The sequence below is a fragment of the Heterodontus francisci genome, chromosome 5 (assembly GCF_036365525.1).
Source record: "Heterodontus francisci isolate sHetFra1 chromosome 5, sHetFra1.hap1, whole genome shotgun sequence".
NCBI classification, from domain to species: Eukaryota; Metazoa; Chordata; class Chondrichthyes; order Heterodontiformes; family Heterodontidae; genus Heterodontus; species Heterodontus francisci.
Window position 1 is genome coordinate 198,929,408 of NC_090375.1, and position 16,474 is coordinate 198,945,881.

General features: G+C 46.4%; 1 protein-coding gene across 2 annotated transcripts in view; it reads right to left on the reverse strand.

Moving 5' to 3' along the window:
- Positions 1–16,411, reverse strand: part of fkbp9 (FKBP prolyl isomerase 9) — a 39,330-nt gene extending 22,919 nt beyond the window's left edge. For both annotated transcript variants that reach the window (XM_068032607.1, XM_068032606.1), the window contains exons 1-5: positions 16,161–16,411; positions 14,311–14,456; positions 13,266–13,455; positions 12,975–13,120; positions 1,726–1,915 (exon numbers count right to left, since the gene is read on the reverse strand). In XM_068032607.1, coding sequence (XP_067888708.1) covers positions 1,726–1,915; positions 12,975–13,120; positions 13,266–13,455; positions 14,311–14,456; positions 16,161–16,363 — 875 coding nt within the window. In that variant the 5' untranslated portion in view covers positions 16,364–16,411. The remainder of the gene's footprint in view (positions 1–1,725; positions 1,916–12,974; positions 13,121–13,265; positions 13,456–14,310; positions 14,457–16,160) is intronic.
- Between the last annotated feature and the right edge of the window lie 63 nt (positions 16,412–16,474).

Consider the following 16,474-nt stretch of genomic DNA (forward strand, 5'->3'; position numbering starts at 1 on the left):
TCTTCTCAGGAGGAGCTCACAATTTTTGACCCCAGTGTGGAGCTTTCCACTCTGTTTAGTACTCTAATCTTCCATTTATAGGAAGATGACACTCAAGGATTATTAAGAATGAAACTGGGCACCAATGATTGCGGAGCGAGTTGATCCAGTTAGTGGGTCAGACACAGGGCACAGAATCAGTCGCTATCATTGACCTCCAGTAGGGAGCAGACTGCCCGCAGTTCCCTCCTGGTCACTGTCCAGTGGCTCCTGCCACAGGTGTGCACATCTGGCCATGCTGTGCAATTCCTGGCATCAAATGGCTTGCTGACAACCTACCACCAAGGCTCAACGAACGGGTCATTCAGATGAGATACCATTGGACAAACTGGCACCTCTGCAACTGTAGGTTGGAGACAGTCAACAACTGACAGGCTGGTGGAAGATGGTAGTTTAGAAATGATGTGCTATTACAGCCTTTTCTCTTGAACACTGCAATACAACAGGTTTGTTAAAGCTTTAACAGAAGTGCTTTAAGCTGCAATTATCTCTAACAATTGCAAAAAGATGTAACCATCTTCATTTAGTTTTTATAGAAGATCTCATGAGTTGAGAAATCGAGTTAAGACATTGGAGACAGGCTCAAGAAATGACACAACATTATGTAGAGGACTCTCAGCTAAAGTAAATGTTGGTCTCTTAGAGAATGAGACTGGGGAATTAATAATGGGAAACAAGGAAATGGCAGAGACTTTGAACAAGTATTTCATATCTGTCTTCACAGTTGAAGACACAAAAAGCATCCCAAGAATAATAGAAAATCAAAGGCAAAAGGCAGAGAGAAACTTAAAACAATCGCTATCACTAGAGAAAAAAGTACTGGAAAAACTAACGGGACTAAAGGCTGACAAGTTGCCTGGACCTGATGGCCTGCATCCTCGGGTCTTAAAAAAGTGGCTGTGGAGATCGGGGATGTATTGGTTGTAATCTTCCAAAATTCCCTATATTCTGGAAAGGTCCCAGCAGATTGCAAAACTGCACCCCTATTCAAGAAAGAGGGAGACAGAAAGCAGGAAACTATAGGCCAGTTAGCCTAACATCTGACATTGGGAAAATGCTACAATCCATTATTAAGTAGCAGCAGGACATTTAGAAAGTTATAATAAAACCATGTTGACTCTGCCTGACTGTATGAAAGGGAAATTTATTAGAGTTCTTTGAGAATGCAACAAGAAGCGTGGATAAAGGGAAACCAGTAGGTGTAGTGTATTTGGATTTCCAAGAGGAATTCAATAAGGTGTCACATAAAAGGTTACTGCACAACATAACAGCTCATGGTGTTGGGGGTAATATACATGACACATTAATTTGGCTCACGTATTCGTCACCGTTACTGGGTCAATATCCTGGAATGTTCTCATCCACGCCATTGTGCAGATCCTCACTATAGGTTTTAAGGATAAGACCCACCACCATCTTCACAGGGAAATGTAGACACATCCGTGTCACTCACATTTCCAGAACTAATATATTCTTGATAAGCAAGGGGGTGAAAGATTATCGGGGGTGGGTGGAAATGTAGAGGAATCAGTTCAGCCATGAACCTATTGAATGTCGGAGCAGGCTCAAAGGGCCGAGTGGCCTACTGCTGCTCCTAATTCATATGTTCGTACATATCAATAAAGGCTGTAAAGGTGTGAAACAACTGGAAGCCAATATCAACGATGCTGAAACACTAAAAGATACCTTGAGTCAAACAAGGTGCCATCCACAAGCGTGCCATTATAATGATATCTCACAAAATCTCCCACTTTTGTCTTCCTGGGACAGGGATCTGGAACAAATTCCTGTTCAATGGCAACACTGTCTTTAGGATTGTGGAAATCGACCAAAGCCACATGAAAGACCAGAGTAGCTTGTGAGGGAATATCCTTTCCTAAAATATTAAAGCAAAGGACACAAGTTAGCCAACAACACACAACATGCCACATGTAACATCCAGTTACTGCAACAAAATCTAAACACGAATAGAAATTTTCTTCCAATTATTTCCAAAGTGTAAACCAACTTTGAATAGTTCCCTCCCCAAATTTGCCGTATTTTGCACCAGTGTTGGTTACTTCTCCCTGGTGCTATGACACAGAATTATTTACAAAGTAAAACAGCTTCACAGAATTCTTCAATAATGAATGTTCACAGGGCAATGAGGAAGCAGAGTTTGTCAATTCCCAGAATTCCTCCCTCCCTCTTTTGTAGAGCAATGCTGTTCTATTGAACCATAAGTTTTTTTTAAGCTCGTTCATGGATGCAAGCATCGCTGGCAAGGCCAACATTTATTGCCCATCCCTAATTGCCCTTGAGAAGGAGGTGGTGAGCTGCCTTCTTGAACCGCTGCAGTCCATGTGGGGTTGTTACATCCACAGTGCTGTTAGGATGTTCCAGGATTTTGACCCAGCGACAGTGAAGGAACACGATATAGTTCCAAGTCAGGATGGTGTGTAGCTTGGAGGGGAACTTTCACGTGGTGGTGTCCCCATGCATCTGCTGCCCTTGTCCTCCTTAAAATGCCAGCACAAAGATAATTGCTCTTTACTCAGGAATTCCCCCTAATCCTGCCCTACCTGGGATGCTCACCCCCCCCCCTTCACCCTGCTCCGCCTCAGATTCCCCCCAATTCCCGTTCACCCAGAATGCCTGCGATTTCCCCCCCCCCATGCCATTCACCCAGCCCCCCATTCCCCTTCACCCTGCTCCGCCTGAGATTCCTACCACCCCCACCCCCCACCGCCATTCCCCCAGCCCCGCCTGGGATTCTTACCACCCCCTCATGCCATTCCCCCAGCCCCGGCTGGGATTCTTACCCCACCCCCATGCCATTCACCCAGCCCCGCCTGGGATTCTTCGCCCCCACCCCCCCATGCCATTCACGCAGCCCCGCCTGGGATTCTTCGCCCCCACCCCCCCATGCCATTCGCCCAGCCCCGCCTGGGATTCTCCCCGACCGGCCTGCTCCGCCTAGAACTCTCCCCCACCCCCTTCACCCTGCCGCACCTGTGATTCCCTCCCTCATGCTGCCCTGTGTGGGATCCCCTCTGTTACGACCAGGTTAGACAGGTGTCTAGTGGTCCCTTTTAGCCTTTGCCTGGTCTTACTCTAACAGGATTTTGTTTTTAAACACACTGCTTTGAGCTCTCCCTTGGTGAATCCTTGTTCACCGCTTTCCAATTGTACGGCAAAGAAATGAGCTTTCTTAGGGTTAAAGAAGAAAAGTGAAATTTATTAAAATTTGAACTTAAACTCTAACTCGTTTAACGCCTACAGACACACGCCACGCCCCACGTTAGCATGCACACGTGATACACATATGCAAACAGAGACAGAAAAGAAAAATAGTGGAGAGGTTTGAGGCAATCTCTGAAGAGGGGTTTTTGTTACTGTGCTTCAAGCTCACTGTAGTCCTTGCTCGTAGGTAGATCTTGCTTTTCATTGGGGCCCAGTGTTCTTCTTAAACCTTGTTCACGGTGGGAGACTTTTCTCTCTTGGGGTTCATATGTCTTCAATGGTTTCCAAAGCTGGTGAGAGAGATGAGAACAGACAGCAGAGAGGTGGCGGCAAGCCAGCCATGGGTCTTTCCCACTCCAGGAGCCAACAGCTTTCTCAGTTCAAATTCTGTGGTCACATGACTGACCGCATTGACCAGGCCTCTTCAGTGTATTGGGGAGCAGGGACTGGTTCCTTTGTTCCAACACTGTCTGCGAGTATGAAAAAAATGTCTTCCCAGTCAGGGGCTTGGCAACCCCTTCTAACAGACCTTCCTTTCTTCCCAGCAACAACTTTAATATTTATAGAGTCATAGAGTTATAGAGCACAGAAACAGGCCCTTCGGCCCATTTTGTCCATGCTGGCCATCAAGCACCGAATTATTCTAGTCCCATTTTCCAGCACTTGGCCCGTAGCCTTGTATTCTATGGCATTTCAAATGCTCATCTAAATACTTTTTAAATGTTGTGAAGGTTCCTGCCTCTACCACCCCTTCAGGCAGTGCGTTCCAGATTCCAACTACCCTCTGGGTGAAAAAAAGTTTCCTCAAATCCCCTCTAAACCTCCTGCCCCGTACCTTAAATCTATGCCCCCTGGTTACTGACCCCCTCTGCTAAGGGAGAAAGTTTCTTCCCATCTATCCTATCAATGCCCCTCATCATTTTGGATACTTCAATCAGGTCCCCCCTCAGCCTTCTCTGCTCTAAGGAAAACAACCCTCGCCTATCCAGTCTCTCGTCATAGCTGAAATGCTCCGGTCCAGGCAACATCCTGGCGAATCTCCTCTGCAACCTCTCCAGTGCAATCACATCCTTCCTATAGTGTGGTGACCAGAACTGTACACAGTACTCCAGCTGTGGCCTAACTAGCATTTTATACAGCTCCATCATAACCTCTCTGCTCTTATATTCTATACCTCAGCTAATCAAGGTAAGTATCCCATATGCCTTCCTAACCACCTTAACTATCTGTTCTGCTGCCTTCAGTGATCTATGGTTAGGTGCACCAAGGTCCCTCTGACCCTCTGTACTTCCTAGGGTCCTACCATCCATTGTATATTCCCTTGCCTTGTTAGTCCTCCCAAAATGCATCACCTCACACTTCTCAGGATTAAATTCCATTTGCCACTGCCCCACCCATCTTACCAGCCCATCTATATCATCCTGTAATCTAAGGCTTTCCTCCTCACTATTTACGACACCACCAATTCACGTGTCATCTGCAAACTTACTGATCATACCTCCTATATTCACTAAATAATTAATGTGCACTACAAACAGCAAGGGTCCCAGCACCGATCCCTGCGGTACACCACTGGTCACAGGCTTCCAATCGCAGTGGCGCAGTGGTTAGCACCGCAGCCTCACAGTTCCAGGGACCCGGGTTCGATTCTGGGTACTGCCTGTGCGGAGTTTGCAAGTTCTCCCTGTGTCTGCGTGGGTTTCCTCCGGATGCTCTGGTTTCCTCCCACACGCCAAAGACTTGCAGGTTGATAGGTTAATTGGCCATTATAAATTGCCCCTAGTATAGGTAGGTGGTAAGGAAATATATAGGGACAGGTGGGGATGTGGTAGGAATATGGGATTAGTATAAATGGGTGGTTGATGGTCGGCACAGACTCGGTGGGCCGAAGGGCCTGTTTCAGTGCTGTATCTCTAAACTAAACTAAACTAAACCCTCGACCATCACCCTCTGCCTCCTGCCACTAAGCCAATTTTGGATCCAATTTGCCAAATTGTCCTGGATCCCATGGGCTCTTACCTTCTTGACCAATCTCCCATGCAGGACCTAGCAAAAGCCTTACTGAAGTCCATGCAGACTACATCAACGGCTTTACCCTCATCTACACACCTAGTCACCTCAAAAAATTCAATTAAATTTTTTAAGACATGATCTCCCCCTGACAAAGCCATGCTGACTATCCCTGATTAATCTCTGCCTCTCCAAGTGGAGATAATCCTGTCCCTCAGAATTTTTCCAACAGATTCCCTCCACTGATGTTAGACTCACCGGCCTGTAATTACCTGGTTTATCCCTGCTACCCTTCTTGAATAATGGTACCACTTTTGCTGTCCTCCAGTCCTCTGACACTTCTCCTGTGGTCAGAGAGGATTTGAACATTTGTGCCTACAAAGCCCCTGCTATCTCCTCCCTTGCCTCACATCTTCCAAGATTCTATAGACTCTGGAACAGTTCCTTCAGATTGGAGGGTAGCTAATATAACCCCACTATTTAAAAAGGGAGGTAGAGAGAAAACAGGGAATTATAGACCAGTCAGCCTGACATCGGTAGTGGGGAACATTCTAGAGTCCATTATCAAACATTTTATAGCAGAGCACTTGGAGAACAGTGGTAGAATCGGACAGAATCATCATGAATTTCCAAAAGGGAAATCATGCTTGACAAATCTACTAGAATTCTTCAAGGATGGAACTAGTAGAGTTGATGAGGGGGAGCCAGTGGATGTGGTTTATTTGGACTTTCAGAAGGCTTTCGACAAAGTCCCACATAAGAGGCTAGCGTGTAAAATTAAAGCGCATGGGATTGGGGGTTGTGTATTGCGATGGATAGAAAATTGATTGGCAGACAGGAAACTAAGAGTAGGAATAAACAGGTCTTTTTCCGAATGGCAGTGACTAGTGGGGTACCACAGGGATCGGTGCTTGGACCCCAGCTATTCACAATATATATTAATGATTTAGATGAGGGAACTAAATGTAATATCTACGAATTTGCAGATGACACAAAACCGAGTGAGGGGGCAAGTTGTGAGGAAGATGCAGAGAGGCTTCAGGGTGATTTGGACAAGTTGATGGAGTGGGCAAATGCATGGCAGATGCAGTATAACGTGGATAAATGTGAGGCTATCGACTTTGGTAGCAAAAACAGGAAGGCAGATTACTATCTAAACTGAGATGGGGAATATGCAATGAGACCTGGGTGTTCTCATACACCAGTCGCTGAAGGTAAGCATGCAGGTGCAACAGGTGGTAAAAAGGGCAAATGGTATGTTGGCCTTCACAGCGAGAGGATTTGAGTACAGGAGCAGGGATGTCTTGCTGCAATTATACAGGGCCTTGGTGAGGCCACACCTGGAATATTGTGTGCAGTTTTGGTCTCCTTATCTGAGGAAGGATGTTCCTGCTATAGAGGGAGTGCAGCAAAGGTTTACCAGACTGATTCCTGGGATGGCGGGACTGATGTATGAGGAGAGATTGAGTTGGTTAGGATTATATTCGCTGGAGTTCAGAAGAGTGAGGGGGGGGGATCTCATAGAAACCTATAAAATTCTAACAGAACTTGACAGGGTAGATGCAGGAAGGATATTCCCGATGGTGGGGGAGTCCAGAACCAGGGGTCATAGTCTAAGGATACGGAGTAAACCTTTCAGGACTGAAATGAGGAGAAATTTCTTCACCCAGAGAGTGGTGAACCTGTGGAATTCGCTACCACACAAAGCAGTTGAGGCCAAAACATTGTATGTTTTCAAGAAGTAGTTAGATATAGCTCTTGGGTTTAAAGGGATCAGAGGATATGGGGGGAAAGCGGGAACAGGTTACTGAGTTGGATGATCAGCCATGATCATAATGAATGGTGGAGCAGGCTCGAAGGGCCAATTGGCCTACTCCTGCTCTTATTTTCTATGTCTGTAACAGCCTGGGATACATCTCATCTGGGCCTGGGGATTTATCCACTTTTAAGCCCGCCAATACCTCCTCTTTCAATGCTAATTTCTTCAAGTATATCACAATCCCCCTCCCTGATCTCTACACCTACACTGTCGTTCTCCATAGTGAACACAGATGAAAAGTAACCATTTAAAACCTCAGCCACGTCCTCCGGCTCCACACAGATTGCCACTTTGCTCCCTAATGGGCCCTACTCTTTCCCTGGTTATACCCTTGCACTTAATATACTTATAAAATGCCTTGGGATTTTCCTTTATCTTGCCTGCCAGTGTTTTTTCATGCCCCCTCTTCGCTCTCCTAATTACTTTTTTTTTAAGTACCCCCATACACTTTCTATACTCCTCTAGGGCCTCTGCTGTTTTCAGCCCTCTGAATTTGCCATAAGCCTATTTTTTCCTTATCCAATCCTCTATATCCCTTGATATCCAGGGTTAGTCCTTCCCTTCACCTTTACAGGAACATGTTGGCCCTGAACTCCCACTATTTTCTGTTTGAATGACTCCCACTGGTCTGATGTAGACTTTGCTGCTCCCAGTCCACTTTGGCCAGATCCTGTTTTATCATATTGAAATCAGCCATCCCCCAATTCAGTACTCTTATTTCTGGTCCATCTTTGGCCTTTTCCATAACTACCTTAAATCTTAGAGTTAAGGTCACTATCCCTGAAATGCTCCCCCACTGACACTTCTACTACTTGTCCAGCTTCATTCCCTAAGATTAGGTCCAGTACCGCCCCTTTTCTTGGAGGACTTTCTATGTGCTGGCTCAAAAATGTCTCCTGCATGCACTTTAAGAATTGTGCCCTTTTTAAGCTTTTTGCACAAAGACTATCCCAATTAATATTGGGGAAGTTGAAATCCCCTCCTACTACCCTATTATATTTACACCTCTCTGAGATTTGCCTACATATCTGCTCCTCTATCTCTCCCTGACTGTTAAGAGGCCTGTAGTTCACTCCCAGCAAAGTGATTTTCCCTTTTTTGTTTTTAAGTTCTACCCACATGGCCTCATTTGAGGAACCGTTTAAGATATCATCCCTCCTTACTGCAGTAATTGACACCATGATGAACAGTGCAATGCCATCTCCTCTTTTACACCCCCCCCCCCATCACGCCTGAATACCCTAGAATATTGAGCTGCCAGTCCCGCCCGTCCCTCAACCTTGTCTCTGTGATAGCAATAATATCATATTCCCATGTGTTAATCAACGCCCTCAATTCATATGCCTTACTTGTAAGACTTTAATGTACATGTGGCAAAATATATGTGCCTCATTCTTGGCAGGTGGGGGCCTGCATGACACCTCCACACCCAGAGGAATGAAATGCGATTTGAAAAAAATGGCACATTTCATTAAAAGGTTTGAGAAATATATGGTACAGAAAGAAAATCCATGCATTTCTCTGATTCATTTCCATTCATTCATCAATCTTAAAGCCTATTAAAAGTTGTCTTTTCTGGATGCCGGTGCTGCTTTAATTTCCTTTTTTTTGGCATCCCAGTAGCCATGTGGTTCTTTAGGGAAGCTTTTCTTCAGTTTTCCCATTGCCATGACTGCCTAGGGTTTTGTTCCTGTTGAGGTAACGTTTTTTCCAGGCTGGTGGCAGGTCTATCCTGAACTCTCTTTCAGTGCTTTGCTGAGTCATGCAAATGCTTTTGGCTTCGGGGGATGGGTGTTCCCCTTTTCCTCTGACTGTGGGGGAGAGTAACAAAGAATCCTCTCCTTTGTTCTCTGGGACACTCCTACCTGTAGGTATTTGTGCAGACTTGACTGCACTCACCTGTGGCACTTCGACTAGGTGAAGCATCACCCTCATGGTTTGTGCCCCCTAGAGGTCTCTCTTTGTCTCTGCAGGTTCCTGTAAATGTATTATCAACTCCGGTGGGGTGCTTCAAGAGTCTGCATTTACATTGGAGGATGTGGGGTCTAACTTTTCACATTTTCCGGGGTTGGCTGACCAGACAGTAGGAGTTTTCATCCAGGATTCCTCCTGGACTTCCTTTAACCTGCCCTCTGAGTCACCTTTTCCCCTTCTCTTTCTAAACTTTCGCCAGCCGTGTACCTGCCTGTCCCCTTTTGTTCTCGGAGGGGGTCCCTTACAATTCACCAGCCCTCAGCTGGAGGGTCCTCCTGACACCAGTACAGGACTGAGGGGTGCAGGTTTCACTTTTAGTTGGGGTTTCCCCTCAACCTGGCACACGTGGCAACTCCTGCAGCACCCCACCACATCTCTGTGGAGTTTTGGCCAAACAGCTGTCTTATGCAGACTTTGGTCTTTTGTATACCGGCATGTACAGCCACTGTAGTCTTGTGGGCCCTTAATATTTCTGTATTATTAATATATCTGTGGCACAGTGGCTAGCACTGCAGTCTCACAGCTCCAGCGACCTGGGTTCAGTTCTGGGTACTGCCTGTGCGGAGTTTGCAAGTTCTCCCCGTGATCGCGTGGGTTTCCTCCGGGTGCTCCGGTTTCCTCCCACATGCCAAAGACTTGCGGGTTGATAGGTAAATTGGCCATTGTAAAAAAAAAATAGCCCCTAGTGTAGGTAGGTGGTAGGAGAATTGAGGGAAGGTGGGGATGAGAGAGGGAAAATGGGATTAATGTAGGATTAGTATAAATGGGTGGTTGATGGTCAGCGCAGACTCAGTGGGCCGAAGGGCCCGTTTCGGTGCTGTATCTCTCTATGACTCTATGGCTACCTCTGTGGCACCACTAACTGGTGAACTACTGCCCATTCCTTATGCTCAGATCTGTGAAGAGAACTCCATTTCCTCATCAGTACCTCATTTTTTAAATAGTAGCACTCAGGGACTCTCTCTGCTTCACTTTCAGACTGGGCAGCCTGTGCTAACTCTCGCAACACTGGGCCAGCTCGCTGAGTATCAGCGAGGGAAAATCCATTTAATTCATTCCGTGTGTCTCCTAACTTTCCAAAGAAAGTCTCGGACAGGGAGACCTCATGATCATCTGCCTGCAGTGCTAATTCAGTCGCCTCTGGGGGAGCTAGTTTGGTCATGGCCCGATTCACTATACATTCAGGGAAACAGCAGGGGACTGTCTCCTGCTACTGCCCTGTCTCTCTGACCTCCTGTGGTCTTTCTTTCACTACTGGGTGGGCTACCACCTTTACCCCCGCCTGATCAATATCTAGGAGGTCAACCCCATCCAGAGGCAAACTAGGGACAATCCCTATGGTCACCGGTCCCGAAACTAGGTCGCACTCCAAGTGCACCTGGTGTAAAGGTACAGGCATACACTGCCCTCCAATATCATTCACCACCATTTTGGCCCCATGCCTCCTGCTTTCATTTTTCTCCCAGGATTGTCTGGGTGGAGATCACCTTCCCACCTTTTGCCTTTTTCGGATTTGTGGGGGGGGGGGGGGCGGGGATTAGCAAAAGTTCTCCCCTGGGAAACCGACATAAATTAAAGCAAACTCATCGGCTAGAAAGGCCGCTTGCCGGGTTCCCAGAATCCACTGCTCCTCTAAATGGGTCTTTATTGAGAATGGGAGAGAGTTTTTAAACTCCTCTAACAGGATTACTTCTCTGAGATTCTCATAGCTGAGCTATATTTTAAGAGCCCTCAGCCACTGGTCAAAAGCCAGCTGCTTACTTATTTCAAACTCCAGATAAGTTTGATTCACTTGCTTTTTGAGGATTCTAAACTTTTGGCGGTAGGCTTCGGGTACTAATTCATATGCCCCGAGCATTTTTGGTCAGTTCATAATTGGATAAACTCTCATCTGGCAACAGGGAATAAACCTATAAACCTCATAAGCTTTTCTAGTTAGCCTGCTTTGTAATGAAAGAGACCAGTTCTCAGCTGGCCATTTTAGCTGCCTTGCCAGTTTCTCAAAAGACACAAAAAACATTTCCACGTCTTCCTCATTGAATTTTGGAATTAGCTGAGCGAGTTTTAGCAATTTTATACCCAGCCCTGAATTATGCTCCTTCATATTGGCCATGCTTTCACTGGGGTTACGCTGTCGCCCCCTAGTTAACTCAAGCTGCTTCAGCTCTCTTTCTTCAGATTCTTTCTGGAATATTCTTTCTCTCCTGCCATTCATTCTCTTCATGTTCCTTCTGGAAAGCGCTCTCGTTCGCTTCCCGTTCTTCTGGAAGGCTCTCTTTTTCTCCATCTGTTTCCTCAAATTCAAGTTTCCTTTGTTCCAGTTGTATCTTTGCTAACGGTACCCTGTCTGGGTCTGCTTCAAACAATGCTTCTGCTTCTTCAGATTCAAGGGAAAAATGGTTGGCCACTAGCCGTAGGAGTTCAGACTTCCTAGCTTTGCCATGTACAGTGATCCCACACTGCTCAGCCATTTTCCTCAACTCCTCCATAGACAGTGCTTTTAACTTATCCCAAGTTACTTCACCCTGGCTTGGACTGCAGACATGTTAGTATTCTAGCACACACAACCACAAGAAAACCTGTATTCATCTTGCTCTTTTTTGATTGAGAATAATTTGGCTTCCCACTTCCAATTTCTCTTGTTTGCCTGTGGGTAAAATTCCGGACGCTAGCACCCAAATTTCTATTACAACCAGGTGAGAAAGGTGTCTAAGGGTCCCTTTTAGCCTTCACCTGGTCTTACTGTAACAGGGTTTTGTTTTTAAACACATTGTGTTTTAGCTCCCCCTTGGTGAATCCTTGTTCACCGCTTTCCAATTAGACAGCAAAGAAATGAGCACAAACCAGCTTTCTTAGGTTTAAAGAAAAGTGAAATTTATTAAAACTTAAATCTCTAGTTCGGTTAACGCCTATGGACACATGCTGCGCCCCACGCTAGCATGCATACGTGATACGCAAATGCAAATAGAGACAGAAAAGCAAAGAACAATAGTGGAGAGGTTTGAGGCAATCTCTGAAGAGCGGTTCTTGTTTGTGCTTCAAGCTCGCTGTAGTCCTTGCTTGTAGGTAAATCTTGCTTTTCGTTGGGGTCCAGTATTCTTCTTAAACCTTGTTCACTGTAGGAGACTTTTCTCTCTTGGGCTTCATATGTCTTCAATGGTTTCTGAAGCTGGTGAGGGAGATGAGAACAGATAGCAGAGAGGTGGTGGCACACCAGCCACGAGAGGTCTTGTCAGTCCTGGAGCAAACAGCTTTCTGCCTTCAAACACTGTTTCTCCAATTTAAAACTCCCCTAATTGGCCAGCAGGTGGTCGCGTGACTGACTGGTTTGACCAGGTCTCTTCTGTGTATTGGGGAGCAGGGAATGGTTCCTTTGTTCCAACACTTCTGCTAGTATGAAAAAAAATGTCTTTCCAGCCAGGGGCTTGGCAACCCCTTGTAATAGGCCTTCTTTTCTTCCTAGCAACAATTTTGATATTTAATGTCCATGCGGCGAAATATATGCGTCTCATTCTTCTCAGGTGGGGCCCTGCATGACACCTCCCTCACCCTGCACTGGGTGGGTTTACTCTTGCCAACAGTCCTTAGTCTGGCCGAGTCTGCACTGAAAATGCTGCAATGGCATTATAATCTTCGCAAAAATGAATGTAATCCTGCTCCAGGGGGCAGTTTTGAAACATTTGACTTGCCCAAGCAGCAGCACCCAGCCATTAAGATTGTGAATATCCAATGGAAAATCCACCTGTTTGACTCAATCGTTACAAATTCACTTAATATATAATTAACGTTTATGAGTAAGAAGCTCATCAAATGAACTACTGTTAGGGATCCAGGCAGATTTGCCCTCAGTTGATGTGACCGCATTTCATGCAGTCGGATGGCTAGACTATGATATTACCGACTGTCTTACCATCTCCACTGTCTCCATAGCCCAGGAATGGCGGCATAGCGATGGTCCTTTTCTCTCCCATGCACATACCCAGCAGCCCCTCATCCATGCCCGGGATCAGCCAGCCAATTCCAATGTAGGTGTCGTAGGTTTGCTGGCGAGTGTGGCTGCAAGGACAAGACAGAGAGCAATGGGCAAGAGGGGGGGCTCAAAAGACTGCAACGACAGCTTCTGCAAATGAACACTGGAAAGATTAATAATCAAACAACAAAATGCAACCAGCAAGCACAAATTGAAACAAAGCCCCAATACCTGGAGTCGAAAAGGGTGCCGTCCAGAAGGGTACCATTGTAATGGTAACGGACAAAGTCAGACACCTGCACTGTACGACTGCAGTTCTCAGGTTTATAGTGAACATCAATCTTTACTTTATCTTCAGGGTTCCAGATATCGAGCATCAATACATCGAAGAACAAGGTGGCACCAGGTGGGATTATATCAGCTGTGTGTTAAAAATGACAGAAATCACATGGAGCATTGCATTCCGTTTTGGGCACTGCACCACTGGCAGGATACATTACCCTTTGAGTGGGTACAGTACAGATTCAGAATAGGGGGTTAAATTCCAAGGACATGTTGCATAGGCTAGGCTTGTATTTCCTTGAGTACAGGAAACTGAAGGATGATCTGATCGAGGTGTTTAGAATGTTGGAAGGATTCGAAAGGGTAGGTACAGAGAAGCTATCTCCTCTGGTGGGCGAATCCAGAACAAAATGGGTATGATCTTAAAATTAGAGCTCAGCCATTCAAGAGTGAAATCAGGAAGGACTTCCTCACAGAAAGGGTAGCGGAAATCTGGAACTCTCCCACCACCCCATCCCCAAAAGCTGTGAACACGGTGTGGGGGGGGCGGGGTCAATGCAGCTTTCAAGCCTGAGATGGACAGATTTATGTTGGGTAAAGGCATTGAGAAATATGGAGCAAAGGCGAGGAAATGGATTTGAGCTACAGATCTTTCTTACGCTGCCTACAAAGGTGGTCAAAGTGGAGGCGATGAAAGATCTCAAAAGGAAATTGGATGGGCACTTGAGTGAAATAAACTTTCAGGGCAATGGGGATAAAGCGGAGGAATAGGACTGATTGGATTGCTCTAGAGAGCCAACATAGACTCAATGGGCTGAATGGCCTCCTTCTGTGCTCTAATGACTATGACTCTATCTAGTTGAATGGTGAAACAGGCTCAAGGGGCTGAATGGTCTATTCTAAAGGTGATGCATTACTTGAAGATCCAAAACAAGGACTACTTCAACTTCTAAGTCAAGACAAAAATAAGGTTATTAGACAGAATCTTACGTACACATTCCTTCATCGCCATAGGCCAGGTGAGGGGGCACTTTTATGAAGCGTCTTTCATTCACACACATCCCGATCAGTGCTTTATCCATCCCAGCAATCAGTCGCCCTTTACCCACAAACACATTGTAAGTGGAGCCACGGTCATAACTGGAAGAAAGTGACAGGGTCAGAGACAGACACCTCAAATTCTCACAACTTGTAACAACTCGAATTTCAACCGTTACAGAATCCTGAGGGCAATTACAAAGTTTAAACACCAAACTAAAGATGCCCAAAGACTAATAATCTAACCTTATATAAATACATAGAATAAAAAGCTGTAACTTTTAAAAATTCATTTTCAGGATGTTGGCATTGCTGGCAAGGCCAGAATTTATTGCACATCCCTAGTGCTGAGAATGAGCCGCCTTCTTGAACCACTCCAGTCCATGTGGCGAAGGTGCTCCCCCATGCCATTAAACGACGATGAAGGAACAGCGATATATTTCCAAGTTAAGATGACGTGTGACTCGGAAGGGAGCTTGCAGGTGGTGCTGTTCCTATGCGCCTGCTGGCTTTGTTCTTCTAGTTGGTGGAGGTCATGGGTTTGGAAGGTGCTATCAGTGCTTGGCAAGTGGCTACAGTGCATCTTGTAAATGGCACATGCTGCTGCCACTGTGCATCATTGGTGGAGGGAATGAATGTTTAAGATGGTGGAGGGGGCACTGATCAAGTGGACTGCTTTGTCTTGGATGGTGTTGAGCTATTATATTGTTGTTGGAGCTGTACTCATCCAGGCAGGTGGAGAGTATTCCATGATATTCCTGACGTGTGCCTTGTAGATGGTGGACAGGCTTTGAGGAATCAGGTGGTGAGTTACTGGCCGCAGAATTCCCAGTCTCTGACCTGCTCTTGTGACTGGCCCAGTTTAGGTTTCTGGTCAATGGTAACCTCTGGGATGTTGCTGGTGGGGAAATTAGTGATCCTAATACCGTTGAGTGCCATAGGGAGATGGCGAGAGTCTCTCTTGTTGAAGATGGTCATTGGCTAGCACAAATTTTACTTGGCACTTATCAGTCGAAGCCTGAATGTTGTCCAGGTCTTGCTGCATGCGGGCACAGACTGATTCAGAATCTGAGGAGTTGCAAATGGTACTGAATGCTGTATAGTCATCAGCCAGCAACCCCACATCTGACCTTCTGATGGAGGAAAGGTCACTGACGAAGCAGCTGAAGATGGTTGGGCCTAGGACACTACCCTGAGGACCTCCGATGATGTCCTGCGGCTTAGATATTTGGCCTCCAACAACCATCTCCCTTTGTACTAAGTATGACTCCAACCAATTGAAAGTTTCCCCTGATTCCCATTGACTCCGGTTTTGCTCGGGCTCCTTGATGCCATACTCGGTCAAATGCTGCCTTGATGTCAAGGGCAGTCACTCTCACCTCACCTCTTGAGTTCAGCTCTTTTGTCCATGTTTGAACCAAGGCTGTAATGAGGTCAGGAGCTGAGTGGCCCTGGCAGAACCCAAACTGAACATCACTGAGCAGGTTATTGCTGCTTGATAGCACTGTCGCTGACCCCTTCCATCATTTTATTGCTAGAAAGATAGATCGAGGATAGACTAAGTGACCGGGTTGGACGTGTGCTGTTTTGTTATAACTAGACTGTATATATAAAGACAGAATAAAAAATAATAAGCAGCTGACATTATTCAAACCCCAGTAACTACACATTCATTCGCGGCTGAATCAAGATTCTCGTTCCCTCCCCCCCCCCCAATGAATGAAAGTTGACGCGTGGCCGCTCCGTCTCTGGTTGCGTTGCGGATTAACTTCGTTTTGACGGAACATTTAAAGCCGGCTCGGGTACCTGGAGTCGAAGCGGCCGCCCCCGGGGAATGTGCCCAGGTAATGATATCTGACAAAGTCCCCGGGCTTGGCCTCCCGGACACACTCCTTCGGCATGAACTTGCTCTCCACCGCCACATCGTCCAGCGGCACCGGCGGCGGGTTTGCCCCCGCCAGACCCAGCAGCAACGCGGGAACAAACAGCCACTGCAGCCCGAGGATCATCACGGCCCAAGATATTCCAGCTTCACCTCCAACCGCAAACTGGCGACGTGGGAGAAGGGGGGGGGGGGGGGGGGGGGCAGTGGGCGGGGCAGACCGGAGGAGGGCGGGGTC